Source organism: Patiria miniata, unplaced genomic scaffold, assembly GCF_015706575.1.
Source record: "Patiria miniata isolate m_02_andy unplaced genomic scaffold, ASM1570657v1 HiC_scaffold_3, whole genome shotgun sequence".
Taxonomy (NCBI): Eukaryota; Metazoa; Echinodermata; class Asteroidea; order Valvatida; family Asterinidae; genus Patiria; species Patiria miniata.
This window is the reverse complement of record NW_024037069.1, coordinates 6775269-6797159: the sequence shown is the minus strand read 5'-3', so window position 1 is coordinate 6797159 and position 21891 is coordinate 6775269. Positions and strand designations below refer to the sequence as shown.

The 21891-nt window shown below is 38.2% G+C and overlaps 1 protein-coding gene across 1 annotated transcript; it reads left to right on the top strand.

The window, feature by feature from the left end:
* On the top strand, positions 1 to 19054 carry LOC119736364 (plexin-B-like). Its single transcript, XM_038210376.1, has 27 exons — positions 1 to 1166; positions 4308 to 4514; positions 4860 to 4985; positions 5397 to 5512; positions 5957 to 6089; positions 6660 to 6813; positions 7161 to 7260; positions 7441 to 7558; positions 7854 to 7988; positions 8700 to 8795; positions 8942 to 9050; positions 9247 to 9437; positions 9892 to 10046; positions 10306 to 10420; positions 10903 to 11039; positions 11813 to 11980; positions 12473 to 12569; positions 13297 to 13524; positions 14067 to 14243; positions 14569 to 14773; positions 15426 to 15593; positions 15882 to 15962; positions 16379 to 16560; positions 16803 to 16912; positions 17169 to 17331; positions 18181 to 18317; positions 18738 to 19054. The coding sequence occupies exons 1-27, from the start codon at positions 27 to 29 to the stop codon at positions 19051 to 19053; spliced, it is 5064 nt and encodes a 1687-aa protein (XP_038066304.1). The 5' UTR covers positions 1 to 26; the 3' UTR covers position 19054.
* Positions 19055 to 21891: the final 2837 nt, after the last annotated feature.

Genomic DNA, 21891 nt, shown 5'->3' with positions numbered 1-21891 from the left:
CAAACATCCTCCGTGAACTGAAGATCATGGAGTCTTGTAGGAGACACTCCGCCCTCCTGAAGGCAATTGCTCTGTCTTGGAGCGTCATCTGCGTAAATGTGTTTACCACATCAGCTGAGTGGCACGCAGACCTGTCAGACTATGAGTTGGCCAGCTTTGACAATCCTGATATTTTGGATGTACTCCAAAGACGTGCATCAAAGTTCAATCATTTTACCTTGAGTGACCATGGAAATGTGTATGTGGGAGCTGTCAATTGGTTGTACAGGTTGGAAAGTAGTTTGAAAATGATACAGAATGCTTCAACCTGTAATGACAGCAGGTCGGATAGTATGATGCCCTGCCAGCTTACAAATAACTACAACAAGATACTGGTAGTTGACAGTACTCGGCCAAACAGTTTGATAACCTGTGGCGGTGTGTATGATGGTATTTGTCAGTTACGACAGTTACAGGATATCAGGAACGTGATTGTGGAGACTGTTCCTTACGTTGCTGGGTTTGAGGAAGCATCTACTGTTAGTCTGATTGCTCCAAGAAGAAGTGGACAAGAAATGCTTTATGTGGCTGTTACATATGGTGGGAAAAACATTGATAATTCGGGAAACTTTCCAGCAATAACAAGAAGAAATCTTGAAGGGTACCCCTCTTTACCAGCACCGAATGAGGACCGTGTTATCTTAATTAGGGATGCCATACATGCCAATTACAAGATAAAATATGTTAGATCATTTGCCCACAGTGGATTCACCTACTTCGTCTCCTCTCAGAAAGAAGATTTGAATTCTGCCCAGTTTGTTTCTAAGATGAGCAGAGTCTGTCAAGGCGGTCGGAACCTAGACGCCTACACAGAAATTACCCTACAGTGCAGTGGATCAGATGGCAGTGTGTACAGCTTGGTGCAAGCAGCTCACTTTGGACCAGCAGGACCTGATCTAGCGGCATCATTGGGTCTCCATGCAGACGAGCAGGTGCTGTATGCTGTGTTTGCCAAGAACCAAGGAGCTCCGGGTACCAGTGATATACCCATCGATCACTCAGCATTATGTGTGTACAGGATGACGGATATCTTGGCTGCCTTCAGAGAAGCAGTGCGGGGATGTATTCAGAATGGAAATACGTACTCTGTTAACTATTTGCAGAATTCTTTTTGCAGTAGTTTCGGGGTGAGTACAGAAGCATATTTGAAATGATGTTGGCATTTCTCTAATGAGATTCAAGATGAATTCCCCGTGCTGTTTCGAGTTTCACCTCGAAAAGTAGATTGTTTTCCCAATTTGTATTTTCCTAGCAATATAATGTGTTTCACTTTTAAATGACACATTTTAACTTAAAAATCCACCAACGTTTAGATGCTCCTTTTTGTTCTCCCATGATTCTATTTTCATGTAACATCCTTATACTTATCGTACCCTTTATGGGAACAACTGGAGATGAAACACGATTTGGTAGCTCCAAAATACTCGTGATAAAATAAGGAAATGTTAAATCGTTCATATCCTTAAAGATATGGTAAAAGAGCTCAAATCATGGAAAATAAAGGAACGTGATTTATTGAATATGCCTCGGGTTAAAAAATAAAAAGCAATGATTTGGCTGGTAAGTCATTCCAGCACGAGACCCAAAACCCCTTTAAATAAGTTTAAACGTACCACAAAGTATGGAGCAATTATTTTACTGAGGAAAATAATTGGTCCAATCAGCAGTTCTAAAGAATGACAAAAGCACTGAGAAGCATTATGACTATGAATAGTGTGGATGTTATAACACAAATATACCTTTTCTACCGGGAAACGAAAGCCCAAATACTTCAACTATAATGCTCTATGCTCATATGTAGATATTGTTCACTTTTGGGTACGATGGCTGAAAAGTTTGTTAATTAAAGGCACATCAACAAAACAGAATCGTTGATCCGCAAATACCCCTGGGTATGTTATCTTTTCCCAAGGCCGGCTACGATCTGTACTGTAATTGTAGCTAATCGACAGCCCTGGTCTGATTATTGCCAGTAACGGGTGTGTTTGTCGGTTTTTCAATGTTAGCTCTGCACGCCATCGCAGGAGGCTAATTTAGGTTCAGAGCAATTATCAAACTGATTTACTTTTCAACTGAGGATCAATAATAATATAATAGATCGATATCTTGACTTTTATTGGGGAAAGGGGAGTTATGTCGGATTTTCTATGGACACTTGAGACTCAACTGCATTGGGCTCCAAAATTCATGGTGGTGCAGAAAAGAAGGAAACCCAATTTTGACAGGAATTTGAACCTTAACTTATTTGAACTGTTTTTTTTTTTATAATGTAGCATAAAGTATAGCTCTTCAACCATACATGGTGAAAAAATCTGTTAAAAATCGCAAGAATAGTGATATTATGCTAACTTGAATACAAGTCACCAAAATCACGTGAAGGTCTAGTGTAGTGGGGTTTTTGTGTCTTTAATCAAGTTTCGGAGCTCAGTCAAGCGGATGCATTGGAATAAAGCCGTCCGTAGACAAACAGGTTTTGCACATACTATTTTTAAACTACCCTATCTCAGAGACAAAATATGCATGGGCAATAATTTTTTTGCGCACTTACGTTTACAGATCAACATTTTAATGCCATTAAATTGAATTTTTGAAATCTGCTTAACAAGTAGGTGAAAATTGCTGTCAAAAGTGGGTTTCCTTCTTTTTGCACCACCCTGTAGTACGTAGCCTCGCTATATACAGTAGGCCTATATGCAGCGAGTAATATTTTGAAATGGAGCGAGCAACATATGTTTTATAAAAAAAAATCTAATTCGGTCACATTCTTTTTGACTCGCCCTGTATGTATTACAAATAAGCCGTTATTGCAATTTGACAATATTAATTTATTTTGTATTTTCACGTACTCTAAGCTGCACATTCTGAAATTAAAGTAAAATTGAGTCCAGATTTTTAGAATAGTTTTCACATATATATTTTTAAACCAACGATTCGGAAGACGAAAACCTATGAAATTTTAAATTTAAAAACACGTCAGGTTGAAAAAGTTGATGGAGATTTTACTTGTCCAAAACGTGACCGTGCAAGTGAAAATTGCATATATGCGTGCATTGGAAGGCCCAAATTCAAACTTCGATAATTTCTGTGAAATAGAAAAATGTGAATCACTAAATGCCACATTTTGCTCATCATTCGTGTAGGGAATGGGCCTTCATTATTAACCAAAATAGCGCGTCCAGACAGAATGGTTTTGTTGGGGAGTTTACCCTTTTTGTGACTTATATACCATTCATAATTGTATTGACCACATGCGGTGTGTTAGTAAATAAAAGAAAGGTCCGGATAATCTGACCCTTATTCTCAGCGAGTTGCAGAATGTTATAAAAGTCACAGCTTTCCAATCGGTGTTACTTTGGAGGCCCTTAAATGTGTTCAAACAATACATAGCAAACCTGATATGTCAAGTCAAGCCCCCTTCGTCCCGAAACTCCACCTCATTTTAAAGGGAATATACATCATTTGCTTTTGCTGTAATTTTCAGAAATGGATGGAATTTGGGGGTTGGAAATATATAGCAAATATAGTTACACTGACTTTTTTGAGGTTTTGGGTTCGAAAATGCTATAAAAACCAAGAAAAACGATATTTTCCTGTAGTCTGGTTCCCTGACTCCATATAAGAAGAAACAGAGCAGTTTACATACATTGGGGAATTGTAAGGTCAGGGAACCAGTTTAGCTGGCTCGTACCCGTTCATAGGTTTGTAATCGATTGCAAACAACTGCGATGGTCAACTGGGGCCAGTATTTGAAAAAAGTCAGTTGTTTCCAACGCTGATCGGCCGATCAGCGTTGGAAATTGATACAAAAATACCACTTTTCTTGAAAATGACAGTATACCAGGTGCCATGATTTTACAGGATGCTTTACACTATCATTCACTAACAGTCCAGCAAGGTATTTCAAAATGATTTGGTAGTTTTATTTTTTGATGTTTGCAAATGTTGTATTTTCCCTTTAAGGCTGAACCTTTGAAATTGTTTTTGTTTTGCAGAATATATGCAAACTATAACAATTTAAATGGGTTCAAAGTTGTGTGTTAGGTTGAACAAGAAAACCTTGTTTGCAATCCTCTGGCTGATATACATCAATGTGATATAAACACACTAAAGCACCCATTCTCGTTTCATCAACGACTCTCCTTGAACTCCCCGGATTTGTGTGTCGTTGATAATTGCAAATTACCCCCGTTGAACCAAGCTATTGCTTGAACTGAGACATCGAGTAGAGATCTGTTTAATTATTCTTCTTCTTTCTAATTTCGTTATAGATTCCCATTCTGGATCGCTATTTCTGCACACCCGTGACCAATGATGCTACTCAAACGCCACTATTCAAGTACGCCAAGGGCACAGACCCCGTTCCATCCACGGCAATTCTAGAGCTGCCTGGTACTCTCATGTCATCCATCATAACCACTATAGAAGTCAACCACACAATCGCTTTAATCGGAACATCGAGTGGAGTTCTACTGAAGGTAAATTAACCCTAATCGATTTAAAAGTGTCACTGAAGGCGTCGTAGAGCCTAAATTGGACAGTTTAGAAACAGTTTTATTTCAAACCATTTCGTTTACATCCCTTGCACTCGAGACTTTAGTTTTTAGCACGACGCATTAATTCTCGAAAGTTATTGATATTTTTTTGAATGAGAAACAAATCAGCTAGTTTTCTCTTAATAAATTGGCTTGCAAGCAGTGCGTGGTTGCCCGTGGTAATATCAACAAATCCGTGTCAAACTTCTTAACTCTCTCTTTACAATGTAGGTGTAAACAGATGTATTTAAGTCCTATGTGTCTCATAATTATGCATCTTGTCATTAGGTTCATATGGAAAGTAACACTGCCAGCCGACTTTATGAACGCATTAGCGTTGACACCAGTCCAGTTCTGCCAGATGTCAATGTTAATGAAACAACAAGTGTACTATTTCTCTTGATGGAACAAAAGGTAAGCGCATACCTAACCTGCCGAGGAGGAATGCTTTTAACTGAATAATAACTTTCTCTGCTCCATTTAGCATTCCCCGTGGACTTCGCATTAACAGAAAAGTTGACAGATTTGTCAACAGAAAAGTCAAAAACTAAGCTGACAAGCAAACGTGTTGTTTTAACAGCAACTAGATTTCCAGTCATTTATGAAAAGCCAAAGAAACCATTCGGTGCTTTGAATATTATTTATAACAACGAAAAGCACAGCAAATCTGGCCAAATGCACACAATAAACATTGTTCCTTTGCTTCGTAAACTAAAAACCAGATTCAAGATGGTAAAAAAAAAAACAAGTTTCCTGATGAAATCAAATACTTTTTTTCTCAACATTAAGATTTAAAAAAAAAGGACAATTTGTTCTACACTTTAGTTGGTGAAGCTTCGTGTGGAGAATTGTAGCCAATACACTACATGCGAAACGTGTATTGGGACTGATGCAGGGAATGATGGAGACCCATATTGTGGATGGTGCACACTGGAACGAAAGTAAGTCATACGGGATGTCTCCAAAGTGTGTGAATGGGTCGTTCGAGAAGTTGTAAGAACGGTAGTCTATCACCACTCAGACGGGGTGCAACAATTAGATCTGATCCATTAATAATGTAGGTACAACTGTATAAGTTGTGCACTCTGGAATGGAAGTAATAGGAGAGTTCCGATAGCTGTTCAGTCTAGTTGAGTGTCAGTGAAAGAAATTTCATATGGTTAATACAGAGTTCAAGGAGCCTATTGATTGTAAGGGTTGTCCGATGTTATTTGTACGTAGAGAATCTTCGTGCGATTCATTAAATTCAGTGGTGACTTAACCATGTTTCTTGATGAAATCTTGAAAGTAGGGCATTTCATGTTTTCAATTTTGGTTTTTGGCTTCTGGTCACTGTCGACTACCAAGCTACCCTGGTCATGTGATAACATTGAATTCTTCCCCAGATGTACGAGATATCCAGACTGTCCATCACCTGATGTATCTACTCGATGGTTGGCCTACAATGCTGCTCAGTGCATTAATATTACCGATGTAGCTCCCTATGATAACCTGCCAATCACAGTCACTGAGCAACAGGTGAGCTGGAGCCAGATGGATTGAAATTACATCTTACTCACATCCTTATGGGAACAAAATTGAAACATCCTTACAATTAAACACTTACTTCAAAGTGCAGAATTGTTATGGACTTATCCAGATAGGTATATATATGCAGAAATATTTTTGTCAATGCGACGCCTATACTTGTATAGTTCAAGCGACGCCTATAGTTCAATCATATAGGGCATAATCATTTTGCCTCCTCAATTGAGATGAGTAAATATTGTTAGCAATTGATTTTCTGTATTCTTAATGAATTTTAGCTTTGTACAGAGACCTGATGGGTATTTGATGTCAAACGTCTTTAAATATGTTTTAAAATGTGTGACTCTCTAAGAAAATAGTTTATCATGCGTCGGAATGATTCAGAATGTCGTGCTTCATGTACTATACCTGTCACTCATTCTCAGTCATTTGGAGCTCACCAAATGTTATTTCAATCTGTCTTTAGTACCCCTGACCAATGGAGCTAACTCTTGGAGTTCATAGCATATTAATAAAATAAATATTATTATTCATTATATCTTTTTTTCCTTTCACTTTTAGATCACCCTGACTGTGCAACAGTTACCTGATCTACGGACAGGCCAGAGTTATGAATGTCATTTCGGGTCATTCGAATCTCCAGCTACGAAGAATGGTGAAGTACTAGAGTGTACGTCACCTCCTAGTGATGGGATACCTGCCATTTCACAAGGAGGCAAGTGCAATAAGAGAAATGCATAAGAAGTTATTTATTGCAAAATATACAGAACAAGCATTCAAAAAGTCGACTTATAGTCTCCTTCTTGTCCATTCTAGAATGGAATGATGCTTGTAAACCAGCGTGTCGTTTTTCATTCAATCGCATCATTGGGCCAATCATAAGGATATCAACAGAGAATGTGTTCATAGGCAGTACAATATGGTACACCAAAATGCTTTCCGTAAGCATGAAAATAATGTCTGCATTTGGTACTCACAAAAAAGGTTTAAAATGCACGCTTATTTTTGTTATTATCTGTTTCAACTGATAAACGCAGAGACTTGTTCTTATTTATTGCTTAGATGATGCAGTACACGTAGATTTGGGTGTCGATTCATCTGAAACTTCAGTTCAATTCATAGACGCCAACTTCTACTTCTATGAGTGTTCAACGCACACTTCGTGAGTATTTGTGTTTATATACCCTGTTAATCAGTTGTATTTGAAATTCAAGTTGTTTTCCTTTAGGTTGTTTTGTAGTATACATTTGCCGATGATTTTTTAATCTTTGAGTTTATGCAATTTCTCTTTAGTTTGTTTTTTAATCTTTGTATATATGCAATTCTTTGGTTGTTTTCGTAGCTGTGTATCCTGCGTTGGTAGTCGCTGGGCCTGCGATTGGTGCGTGTTTGACAACAGATGTACTCATGAAAGCTCCACATGCACACGTGCTAATGAAATCATCATTACTGGAGATAACGTAAGAACAAAACTATAAGAGCTAAGCCGATACGAATTTTAAATCTCTTGATTGTAGAATCCTATATGTCGACTATTCACTAAACACGTATTTTGTGCATTAGTTATTGAAAGCGACACTAATTGTTATGTACTCCTCCCATTAAGCACACGTGGAAGTATCTGAAATTATATTTTTATTTCAGAATTTAGCTAATTTCTATCAGATGTCTGTTGATCATTTCAAATCGAAGCAGATGTATATTTTGGGGTTCAGGCAATGACATAGTTTGTTGTTTGTTGGCGTTTACCTACAGAATCCAACCGCCTCTGCAGTCAAAGGACTTGAGTTTTGCCCTCAACTGCTGAATCAGACTGCTGAAGTTCTGCTTCCTAATGACATTATGAGGAACATAACTGTCATGACTACAAACCTGCCAGACGAAACTGAGGTTTGTTTATTAATGGCTGGGAAAAAAAACAGTGTCAGTCTGTAAGTGATGTCCACGTTAAGCCCCGTCTATCAGAAAATTCCCCCGTCAATGCCTGATAGTGACATTTTTCAAAATTTCTCTGAGTCCACTTTCCGCTTTCCTAATTCTTTTTCGAAGAAAAAAATACAATTTCCCCTTGGAATACTTGATGAAATAGTTTGCTAAATGCTATTGGTCTAGACATCTGACCTTCTTTATGACATTCAATGCAAAGTGATATGCGAAGTTATCATTAATTGTTTGATAACAAGACCCTTTGGACCGTATGCACTTAAGGTGGGCCCGAGCAGTTTGCAAATGCTTCCTGCATCCTATATAATTATATATACTGTTATCATCGTAAACATTGCATGTGCTTAGAAAGAGGTTAATGTTGTTTGGGTGATAAGCTGCAATTGCCCTTTGTTGGCAATGCAAATTATTATGCATGTCTACATTATATCGGTTAACCTTTATTGGATTTGCTGAATAACTGCATTAAAAATGTTGCGTCGCATTGTCAAGTATTGAGCTTTTAAAGAACGCTGTTTACTTTATAAGACCTTCACTAGAGTCTATGAAACGCAGGTATGATGGGGATAATACTGCCGAGTACTTCTTAGTTTTACTCTTTCCATACTTTCTTAACTCACCCTTTTATTACACCCTTTGTTTGTTTTCCATGTGCAGATTTCTAGCTATCAATGCAGCTTATATGTAGAGGGATCACTTCAGGCTGTTAATGCAGATCGCAATGGTGATAGGATCACATGCCAAGAGAAGGCTGTATGTTATTCTTAAACTTATTTTGTGCATTGGATTGCTAATGTTTTTATGAGAATGAAAGCTATCATTTATTTTGCATACTGGCCGGACACAATGTTTAGCTTCAGGTATATTAAAAGGTAACGTTGCTTGCTTGCCCTCAACAGTACACTTACCTCTCCAATGGTGAACCAGAGATGGAAGTGAAACTGACTGTTTCATGGACTGACACAAGCGGTGCTGCGCACATCCTAGATGACATACATGGATATAAGGGTAAGGAATAAGGACTGATGGAGGAGATTTACGCTTTCGTCAGTCTAACATATGTTTATGTATACTTTTCATTGACCTGTTATCAACAGTTTTGCATCATGGAGATTGTTCTTTAAAATACTGAATATTGAATTCACGGTAAAGTTCTTGCAAGAAATGATATTAATTATATCAAATTTCTGCTCGTATCAAATAGCAACATTGTACAAATGTGAAGTCCAGAAGCCAGACTGCAGCCGTTGTGTTACAGCCCGCCCAGCGCTCGAATGTGTTTGGTGTGGTGCCACGCCGAGCGAGTCTGGTGTTTGCAAACTGACTGAAATTTGCAGTGAAAATAGGGTGACTTTGGATAACGGATTGAACTGCCCTGATCCAGTTCTGAGCGAGGTAAATAATATACAACCATCTAGTTGAATATTATTCGCTTTGAAGTATCTTGAATTTTTTTTAAATTAATATTCCAGGCGAGGATACTTGTCAACATGTTTGTAATTATCCATAGTTTTCACAAAGTATCAAAGACTACTGCCACCAAATGAAGCACACCTTGTATTCATTTGACCTGCCTTTGTGACAAGGTAAAAAAGGGAAATTTTGTCATGTTCAAGATGAAAAAAAAACCTCAATTTGTATGACTGCATAAGCAGAGGTGTATGGTCTATAAAGTAGGCTTATATGGATGACTGCATATGAGCCACCTAGCTGAGCAAGTTGTCTTTCAAGAGCATTTACCAATGCATCTTTACTAATAATGTGTTGTATTTAAATGCATTGTTTTTTATGTTACATGTACTTGCTTTTGTGTGTCATGTTTATTATTGTTTTAAAAATCACGCATTAGGTATTTCCCTTGACTGGGCCCATTGAAGGCAACACAGTCATAAATGTGATGGGAACTGATATCGGTCGGAGATTTGAGGATGTTTTGAGTGTGATGGTTGGCAATCAGCCCTGTGATCTGGCTGGATTAAACTCAGACTACCAAATTGGAGCAAGGTAGGGTCAAATCATGCTTTATGCAAGGACATTACCTTTTTATTCAAGCTTTGACTAATGGTCACCTATTCAGTTCTTCTTCTTTATGTAAACATTTGGTTTTAATCTTTCTAACTAAAGTATTTTGTCCTCTGTCAGTTATAATACGTTTTTTCAGCATTTATAGGCGATGTCGTCATGCCGTGCATACAACTTATTTGGATTTCTAATCAATTTTTTTCCTCCTTTTCTTAATGTCACATATCACTTTATGTTTCAGTGTCAGCTGCAGAACGAGAGCAGAAAGTGAAGGAGCCGAGTTTGTTACGTTGACAGTCACGGGTGCGGACGGTACAATGCAACACAGCTCAGGAACAGTCAACTTTAACTTCAAAGTAAGTCATGTTCTGCACGCACTCGTTTACACTGACTCAGCCACTGAGGAACCTTCTTGGAAAAGGAACAAGCGTCCAAGAAATTTTTTTTACACTGAAATAGTAATCACGGAATGTATGATCGCGAAAGAGGTCTGTTCACGAACGTTCTTTTCTTAGCAGTTCGACACCGCATTATGTCAGCTGGAGCAATGATGAGATATACTTTAGCTGAATTAGTTGATAATTTTACACCAAAAATTTTATGTTTGAGTTGAGGATATTTGGGAAAATCCCAGGCATTTGAGTGAATTTCCTAAAACGTAGGTCAGAATTACGTTTGAAACGTCAAAATATTTAAAATAAATAATACTCGAGGACTCTATGCACGAATATCTAGCAAATACTTATTCCAACAATAATATAATATAACAATAATATAATTGTTGTGAAAATTGTGTGAGAGACAAACACAGTTCTAGAAATGTTTTTTTTGTCAACAGGACCCAGCGATTACCCATTTCCAACCCCGCCTCGGCCCAGAAGCCGGTGGGACGGCAGTGAGTGTGAATGGTTCGGCCCTCAACACAGGACGCGATATTGAAGCGTTCATCGGCGACTATCCTTGCAACATAACAGGGTATTGTGTCTCTTTCCTAATACACAGTTGTTTGTACGATAATTATTAATTCAGGAAGAAAAGGAAGCTCCCCAACATTGGTGCAATCTTTAGTTTCAAAAAATCATTTCGACTTCTATCAAACTTCAGTTAAAAGGATTTTCCTTTCCCACCTTTGTGGAAGGGATTTTGTTAGTTATAGATTTTATTATAAAAATCTGCTTTATCCTATTCTGTAGAATTGCTCTAAATTCGTCCAATTTCGAATTACCTTGAGACATTGCTATACATCCATTCAGTATTAAGGAGCATCATACACAAAGATGAATTCAAGTTTACGCCAGGCGCGGTCTAGAGCCTATATTTTTGGGGCTAGCATGTATGGATCCTGAATTTTTTGCCGGGAGGCGTGCTGAAATTTAGACCGGTTTTTATCAGGCCTCCGAGGGGGGGGGGGGGGGGGGGAGAGGGCCTCGTACCATATTTTCTATGAGGAGCTCTGATAAAGTCTTACAATCGTGCACACTATATTACCAAACGGTGGACAAATGCCCCCTTCAATTTTAGTTTTTTTAGGGGGGGGGGGGGGACAAGTCGCATGTGACGTCAAATTCCTAAATTGGCTACTGGCATTTTTTTTAATAGAATTTTTTTTTTGGATGGGGGGGGGTGGCTAGACAACATTTTGGGGCCTAAAGACCCCCCCCCCCCCAGCCTCCTGTAGAACCACGCCTGGTAAAAATCTCTGCAGAAAGCTTAACTGTGATTTTTTATTTCTCTCCCAAATTGTTAAGCAAACCGGTTGAATCCATGCTAGAATGCACAACCCCTGTTGGCCAAGTTGGATATCAAGGTGTTGTGAAAGTCTCTTTTGATGGGGCCATGAGAACCTCATCAGATATGTACACGTACGCTGAGAATCCCACCATTACTGGTGTGTCTCCTCTGAAAAGCATCGTTTCGTAAGTCTACATGATTTTTTTTGTCTTCATCTGTTTTACCATGGGCTATATACTTCAATTGGCATCATCAACATTATTAGTAAATCATTACAGACTGTATTGTTCAAAGAGAATTTCGGTGTTTTAAAACTTTTTAAATGCAAACAAAAAATGGAGTAAAAAGAAATTTTTGTCGGGGTATTAATTTTGTGAAATGTTATGTTTCTATTGTAAGGCACGCTTTCAAGACAGCAAGCTTACAGCCAAATTTATGCTTAATTGTTTTAAGAAGCAGGTTACTACAAATCATCTTATCACCGAAGATACTGATAAATCAGTGAACAGTGAAATATTATGCTTTATTCTAAACTTCAAAATGTCATTATTATTATATCAAAAGTGAACATGTGTGTATACATTTCTAAATTATTTAAATTGATTTTATACATCAACCAGTATCTTTCAGTGTAGACCTTATTTTCAGTATTTGCTATCGGTGTTTCTGATTGTCAGGGGTGGTCGAATTTTGAACGTTACTGGCACTTTTCTAAACACAAGTGGAAACCGTCAAATCGTTGTCACTAATGGAAACGGTGATCGTAAAGTGGAGGTGAGAAATGTGTTTGATCTCTGAATAAATGATTTTATATCTGCCCTATCCTTGCTCAACCTCCCCTTAACCACCGATCTCTATCTACTTGCTCCACTATTGCAACATATATAATTAGGAAGCTTTTTAAATCCTTTACTTTTTCAAATTTTGTTCAGTTACCGCGAACGACCACTTTTAATGTGAAAATGGCAATAAGTGTACTATGTAAAGTGTGGCAGCCATTACATCATGAAACACATTTCTGTTTTGAAGTAGAAACAAAGAGAGGTGCCATATTGTCAACCAGAGCTAATGCTGACCAGAATTGTCAACTGATGACGTCTTTATTTTGCAGGAATGTGAAGTTAAATCTGCAACAAAGATGTTATGCTTGTCTCCTAACATAACAGACCTTGTCAGAGATCAATGAAACATTTGGCTTCATCATGGATGGGGTCACTCAACTGTTGGCATGGTCTGAGGATAACGATGTCCACCTGGAGTTCTTTGAGGATCCAGTGATCCTAAAAAGGAAATATTTTAAAACTTCTATATTGCTGAGTTACCGCGGACGACCACTTTAAATGTAAAAATGGCAAAAAGGGTACTATGTTAAGTGAGGCAGCCATTACATCATCAAAATCCATTTCTGTTTTTAAGTAGAAACAAAGAGAGGTGCCATTGTCAACCGGAGCTAATGCTGACCAGAATTGTCAACTGACTGATGTGGGTCTTTATTTTGCAGGAATGTCAAGTTAAATCTGCAACAGAGATGCGGTGCCCGTCTCCTAACGTAACAGACCTCGACATGAGCAATGCAAACTTGACCTTTGGCTTCATCATGGATGGGGTCACTCAACTGTTGACATGGTCTCAGGATAACGATGTCGACTTGAAGTACTTTGAGGATCCAGTGTATGATGAATTTGAAGGTGGTACGAAGAACAAAGAAGGAGAAACCCTGACAATCATGGTTGGTATACGTGTTTTATTCTATGTGTTTATCCTTTTCATTGTTGTGTTTTTTTCTATGAGTAGATATGGGGTCTGTCGGTCAAAGTGCACGAAGCACACTTACACAGTGCTTTGTGAAGTGACATCACCTCTCATATGTGACTAGGGATAAATTCAAGTTTGATATCTCTTCCTCCTGAATTAAGTGGATCTTCCAAAAAAACAGTAGGCCTAACTTGGTAACTCTTGCTGAGTTACAAAACTTCATTAGCTCAGATCATTTATTGCAAAGCAAATCTAGATGTGATGTGAAATAACAATTAAGGTTCTTTGTTTTTTACCTCAGTCCTCACACGGTGTGTATAGGAATAAATACATGAAAAACGACAGAAAGTCTTACGTGTGATACGGCTATATGACCTTTTTATTTAGAAATAAAACAAGTGTTGCACATTTTGTCACAACCGAAAAGACTAAATTCTTCCGAAATATACCAATGCAGATACCAATAAATTTCCTTTAAAACTATTTAACTTAAATTACTTGTGGATGCTTTAACAGGGCAAGCGGATTAAAAGCGCCATCACAGCTGTAGAAATCAAGGTGACGATCGGCGAAGAGAGCTGTGACGTCAACTTGATCAGTGAGACATCACTCGTATGTGAATTGCCCGATGAGGCACCAGCAGCCGGGGACTTCATGGGAAAAGATACCGGGATAGGTCTGCCTGTGGTATGGGTAAGTTAGAGGCGGATCCATGTTTGAGGGTGGGGGTTGGGGAGGTTAGGTGTCAAGTGTTCTTTTTGTTTTTGATTTTTTCCTTCTTTTGCGGCCCCAAGGGGGAAGTTTATCCTTTTCTTTTTCGGTTGAACATCTGTTATACTCAATCCGAAAGGTTCAAAAACGCCCAAAATTCGGCCTGTTCCCCCCAAAACGTAATTACACTACTTTTTCATTATTGATTGTTTCTTCAAAAGTAATTATTATAACGTCGACATTAACGAATTGGTTAAGTCTAATCAGTTGTTGAATTGTTTATCATTTCATTTGTATTATTACATAGGTGCGCCACAATAACTTACAATTTAGGTTGGGCTACTTGGTCTATCCCAGTACGGTGCCACTTGTCGCTATACTTGTACCGAGTTTGGTCATTCCACTCTCCATGGCGATACTGCTCGCTGCTACCTTAGTGTATTGCAAACAGTTGCAAAGGAAGCGCACCCACGACCGAAGACTATTGGGCAGGATAGTGGCGATTCATCTCGGTAAGTGCTGGTGGCAAGAGATGACTTCAGTGTACTCGAATATTTAATTCCGGAGTGCTAGAAACAGGTACGTGCACAAAACTGCGGTGAAGAGAGAGTATCATCTCAGTCTATATGAGTATGCTCTTGTAAGTTAAAATCACTTGACCGCAAGACGGCGAAATGGTAAACAACACGAAACCCTTTCAAATTTCAAAGCCAATTATCCTTCATCACTTGAGTTTACCGGCTACTTGTCAATTCCTAATTTTCAAGCATAATTATGATAGTTTAGAAAAAAATTAAACAGTACGTAGCTGCACATCTCGGTATTAAATTATGTTCTACTTCTAAAAAAACTCTCAAGATGGCTGCTAATGGGCAGCCTGTTTTGATGGTAAAATACATGGCAAAAGAATTCAAATGGCGTGCTCCTCGTTTGACTGTAAATTGTCAAGTTGTAGACAGGATGAAACAAATTTTTCTACAAAAACAAAAATAAATATCGAACTCTTGTGTCAAGATTGTGTTTACCATTTTAGACAACTTGTGAATCTTGTGTAGCATGCAAAGGTTGTTTTGTCTGTTGATTTGTAAGCCTGAACGTGCTCGTAAACCAACCACTATATTACGTTATTTACTGTTAATGCGACATTGTATCACTTTTCTTCAGAAATTGACTCCCACGTCAAAAGACGCAGGTGGTATAGATCCCAGAAACAGTCGGAATCTGCTCAGCCAAAACAAAAGCGCATTGTCCTGAACAACAAGGTCAGCTTCGTTCCCGACGACATTCATATCGACTTCAGCCAGCTGGAATTGGGAGAGACTCTCGGACAAGGTAAAGACTTTGTACGAGGAAACACTGAACATTTCATGAGTTCAAAGTGTAAGCTTTTATTTTACGTGAGAAGGAGAGGCCTACATAAAGGGGCTGTGTGTGCAAACCGTTATTGGCGTGATTGAAACACATTTTCACGTTTCGACCTAGGAAATTATTTAGGCTCGGCCAGTCGCTGGGTCTGTTAGTAAGTCGGTAGGTCGGTTGGTCTGCCAGCTGGCTAGTCTTCGGGACCAGCAAAAGATTATCAGTACAGATGAGTATAATACATTTGACCAAATTTTACAGGTGCATTTGGGCGTGTACTGAAAGCTGTTCTACACGATACACCCGGAGAAGATCAAATTGTGGCTGTGAAGACAGTGCAAGGTTGGTGACGAGAATGTCAGCCATTTGAGAGAGATGTTTGCTATGACAGTGTAGATTCGAAACAAAGCATTGAAATGTTGTTCCTCGGTTGAAAAAGGCCCATTTCAAAATGCTATGAATTTTGGTCTCGAGTATATGGATGACCTTATACCGAGAAAGAGGAACTAAACAACATTAATCGTTGTGCGTCTTGAATGAAAGAGCTGAAAGAGTCTTTTCATTCAGAATTGCGAATTGTTGGTTGTAAAATGTTCTTGAACTGAATTGAATGTTCTCCGGTGTCACTGGGTTATTGCATTTCTGTGGTGATGAAAATAAGTTGAAATACAAGTTCCTGTTTTTGTGTTGTATCTTGGCCAAATGTGAGCAGGGCGTGCCAGTTATCACATATAAATGCCTTACTGTTGCATGTATAGACACCTCGGACCCGAAAAATGTGGTGAAGTTCCTGGAGGAAGGCCTGATCATGAAAACCTTCGACCATGTCAACGTGCTGGGGCTTCTGGGGTTGACCTTTGACGCGGACAAAAACCCCTTGGTGGTGATACCCTTCATGGCAAACGGTGACCTCAAGACATATCTGGTCAAGAAGAAACAGGTATTATTCAGGAGCGATCAATGTCGATAATAAGTAGATGAAGGTTCGATAAAAGAATTGTTGATGAGTGGCATGAGTTTGGAACTGACTTAATGGTAATTTTGGTAGAGGTTGTTACGTTTGATAATTAATATTAAGATTTATTAAACAAAATGCAGTCCCATTTCGTAAACAGTATGTCATGTGTTTTGTTCTGAGTGTGGTATTTATTTATTCATTGGAGGTTTTTACTTTTAATTTAGACCTTGGCGACATCTCTGCTGATGAGGTTTGCCTCACATGCTGCACTCGGTATGAGTTACTTGGCTCAGCACAAGTTTGTACACAGAGATCTTGCGGCCAGAAATTGCATGTAAGTGTATCCTCTCTTCTATATCATCTGGGGCTTTTACAAATTTCTTTATATGTGTGTTTGAGTAAAAGCAAAATTAGACCTCGGATGTTTCCGAGAGAAATCGGTCAGCTGTTTCATCGAAAATAATTTTAATGCACCAGAGATACCAGGGGACATGCATTCATTGAATTAACTCAAGACTTCGAACTAATGGCATTGCAATTCTTAAATGATTTGATCCCAAAGTAAAATCAACGTTTAACAACCTCTTTAGGGTGAACAGTGATCTTGTGGTGAAGATAGCTGATTTTGGACTGTCCCGTGACATGCACGACTCGGATTACTACACAAGCGGCGATGCCCAGGCTAAGCTGCCTATCAAATGGATGGCTCCCGAGTCCATGGAACGTCGAGTGTACAACGCCAGGACTGACGTGGTACGCAATTAAATCCATCTTTGATTGGAATGTTAGATGATGTTTAGATAAAGATCTTAACGGAAAAGAAAGCAAAACCCATCTCTTTGCGTTCTGTGGACTATCCATCAAAGAGAAACTACATGAACTTCGATGTCCAGCCACAAAAAATTTATTGATAATTTCGATTTATTGATAATTTTCATCGGATATGTTTTCAAGGCGCCTGACCCTCGTCTGGAGTATTTCGTCTTAAGACTCCCACCTCTATAACTAATTTCTAAGTTAACTTACTAAGGCCAAAAAAGTCTCCGGTTGCTGGTATAGAGCTTGCCCAAAAAGTGGTGCGGCGACGCGGCTTTTATTTTTCCTGTTTTTTTTTGTTTTGCTTCAAATGTCGGCTGATGACTGCAAATGGTGCCTGACTAAACTTAGTGCAAATACATTGGAGTCCAGAGAGGCCACATAAAGCTTACTCTCGATCATAACCCCATCCAAAAACACGTTAAAATTGTGCAGCAGCAGGATTCCAGTCAAACCAGTGAGTTTGGCGGTTTTGAGACATCATCTTTTATTGAAACAAAAATAATTTAATTTTGCCGACGCGCATGGCTACGGCGACGCGCGCGCATACCAGAAACTGGAGACATTTTTTGGCCTAATGAACGTTGTTTTTTTCCCATTTGACACAAGATCTCATTAAACAGTTCAATAAAGCCTCAAATACAATATGTGATTTGATCAATCTTCGTTAATCTTGGCTACCCTTTCCAGCTTGCTCATGTCAACTGTTCGGTAGCTCAATTGAATAGGCATCATTAGAATGGTATCTTACATTGAAAAATATTTATCTTCTTTGGTTTTCTACAGTGGTCATACGGTGTGCTCCTGTGGGAGATTTTCGGTAAGGGTTCCAAACCGTATCCAGGAATACCCAACCAAGATGTGTATGATTTCTTGAAGAGTGGTCAACGCATGGCTGCTCCCAAGAACTGCCCGCCAGAAATGTATGTTCAAACAGCGGTCACCATTACCTTTAACAATACATGAAACACATTTAATGTCGTTTTAACTGCTGTAGAAGTATGCATGGTTCTTAGATATTTTACTAAATTCTTTCTATAGGTGAAGGGATCTTAATGCATCTATTTTACTCTCAGGGGTTTTACACAATTGAAAGTAGGTATAACACTCTCTAGTTGGTTGTGAGAAACAGTGAAGAGTGTTTTGTTTGGGGTTTCAAATAAAAAAAGGGAAACTCAATTCTCGAACATTTCTCTCAAAAATGTAGGGTTAATGTGCTCGAGTAATCAGTAATAATGGAAAGTGTATTGTCGGGGGTTTCACGTACAAATGCAAACACAATTTGATATACGATCAAGCATGCAGCATCTAATGATTCTTGTTACATTTGCTGACTGATTCAGCTACGGCATAATGGTACGTTGCTGGCAGGACAACCCCAAGTCACGTTGCACCTTCGTCCAAGTTGCCAACGAGCTGGAAGAACTGTTGGAGGAAGACCGCGACTACGTAGCAACTCCTAGTGCGGGTGTGGTTGGTATGCGACCCATCGAACATCGCGAAGAACCTGGTGTCAAAGACGACAGCTATCTGGTCCCGATGCAGCAGGAGACCGCCTTTGGTGCTGACGGCCCGTGTAGTGACGGAGAAACCAGCGGGAGCCATGCGACCGCCGCCCATGATCCCTTGGATTATGTCAATAAAATTGTCATTAGATAAGTGACGTGCAAATTCACATATAAGAAATATCCGAAAAGAAAATGGTTTGAAGAAAAAAGTCTGTTTCAAGTGGCCAATATATTAAAATCATTATTGATCAAGATGGATCTATAGGACACACTCCTTGCTCACTTTCATTCCTTAGAAAAAGGATTTGACCTTTCTAGTTATTTCTCTCCGTGTATTGGAATGAAATTGTTTACAATATATAGAAGGTGGCAGGCTAAACTAATAGCTAAAGCATGGCTTTTTAAGCGTCTTAAACCAGTGCCAAATGCCTTTTTTTTCTGCGATTGACATTTTTGTTTATTGACAGTGGTATATTAATCTTAGGTAGTACTGTTGTTCACCATCATTGAATGAAACGTTCACAGATAAATATTTTGTTGAACTTCATAATATTCGGATTTCCCACAAATGAGTGCATGATTGTTTTTAAAGATAAATTTTTTTCACATTTTATAATAATACTTGAACCGTTTATTCTAAAATACACAGTGATTTTCCAGTATTGTATTATATAACCATTAACCATTGTACATTCCTGTACAAACAGTAAAATAATAATAAGCCATACAATGTTTATTTTCAATTGATAACTTGCCGACTGGGAAATTTCCTTACAGATTCCTGCAAGTTGCACAAAACATTTATCTCAAAATGGGTGAAGTTATCAATAAATTATCGACCGTCGGTATCGCTATCAAACTAAAAATTGGAGCAAACACTAATAGCAATGTTATTTTATTTAACGTATTGTACACAGTTGTTTTCAGCATTTAATTATTAAGTTAAATAGTGTATTACATAATTGACATAATTTGTATATTTGGAACACCAGTAAAGACCTATATACTTAGACAGATGACACGTGCATATGCATTTTTCTGCGAAATAAATATGAAATGTAGCTCATTTCATTGAGATGATATCTTGTTTACCTTTAAAAGTGTTTTAAAAAATGGTGAAAGGAGAGTGTTCTGTCGAAGGTGCAAAAAATAGCAATTTTGAAAAGAAGTTCTTTAAGCAAGGTAACGGAAGCTGCTCAATGGTTGCCAGTTTATGTAGAAAAACAAACTGACTTAACAGGTTAACAAAATACCAGAATAAGTTGGTTAATACCTTCGAAAGATTTATTTTAAAAAGTTGCAGAGTTGGAGATCTAACAATGATTGTAGTTAGCACCGAGTGCTGTATAAATGCTCATACATGTATTCGATTTTCATTTGATTTGATTTAATCTTGCTTTTGGATCATAATTCATTCGATACAGATATATATTTAATCACCTTTTTATTCAGATTATTAGCATTGCAATGGTATATTGCTAACTTATAGCCAACATTGAATTTCTGTTTAAAATGTTAAGACAAATTTTAGTTCAGATGTGTTGAATCACATACATTTCACAGACAGATCGATTTATCCGATGACTTTCTTGTTATTCTTATAGTTTTGGGGAGCAGGGTTGTTTGATTTGATTTATTTTATTTTAATCATTAATCTAAATCCTGGTTTAAATCAATACAAATCGACTAAAATCGGCATTTTTAAATTGAATGCTCCATCTGCATATATTCTATTACATAATTGACATTACTTGTTATATTTTCAGTACATGTACATGCAGGCCTGCTAGCTGACTAAATATCTGTTCTAACGCAATCGCGTGTGCACAGGTTTTCGCTTTAGTAGAGACATGATTGAGGGATATTCCATTGTCAACACAACTGTACCATTAGACTCTCATGAAAAAAAATGGAATCCCTTTGAATTGGTATTTAGTGGAGATTCATATATTCCTACAAACTAGTCTGTGAAGACAGATGCCACGTGCATATATGCATTATTTTGCCAAATTAATATGCGTTCTACCTTATGTAAAATTGCTGTATTTACATAATTTGCGTCGTGTTTTTTATGTGTGAAAGGAGAGGCATCTATCAAAGTTGTTTCAAAAATAAACACACCTTGGTAAAATAGTTCTTAATGAAAGGTTAATAATAATAAGGTAAGAAAAGCCGCTCACATATGTTGCCTCGATAATGCAAAAACACAACATGACTTAATTGCAGCTTTTATATGCGATATATTCGATATAATTCTATACGCTTAGTTGACTACGTTTATCTGAATATAATATCATACTGCGGAATTTAGCATATTCAAGCTTGTAAGTTGTATTTGTAGGCCCTACATGATTTTTGGTATTATGGTTACAGAGACATGAAAGTGATGTGAAAGCATGTCCTCACCATATTTGGGCAGGAGTGATACTATCCGGTTCGTAATTACTGCGTCATATACACGCGCGCGCACCACTGATCACTAGCGCCCATTGGCTAAGCACTCCAGATGCACTTACTTCCGGATCCATTGGTTCCAATGCCACACTATGTGCAGAAGCATGGTTAAGTTGAAATGACGTCACACTTACACACCGGATAAAGAGAAATGAAATACACTGCAGTGTTTTGACTCAGTGTTAATTGGTTTGTACGACTAAGTTCATCCCACCGTAAACACCTGAAAATGCATCAAGTAATAGCAAACTACCCTATTATTGACTTTTGTATAATGAGATTGGGGAAAATCCGGGCGACTCAAATAAAATAGGTTGTAGTCACAACATTGATACCAAAGACAGCAAATGCAGGTGAAAACGAATCTAAACAATGCAACAACCAGATAAAACTTTCCAGGGGATATTGACCTGTAAACACCGCCGGTTGGCTCAGGATTATACACGAATACTTCCCAATGTATTTCAAGTATTAGATTAGAAGTGTCGCTTGTATGATACTTCTAACGATGCAGGGGAACTGTAGCTAAGGTACT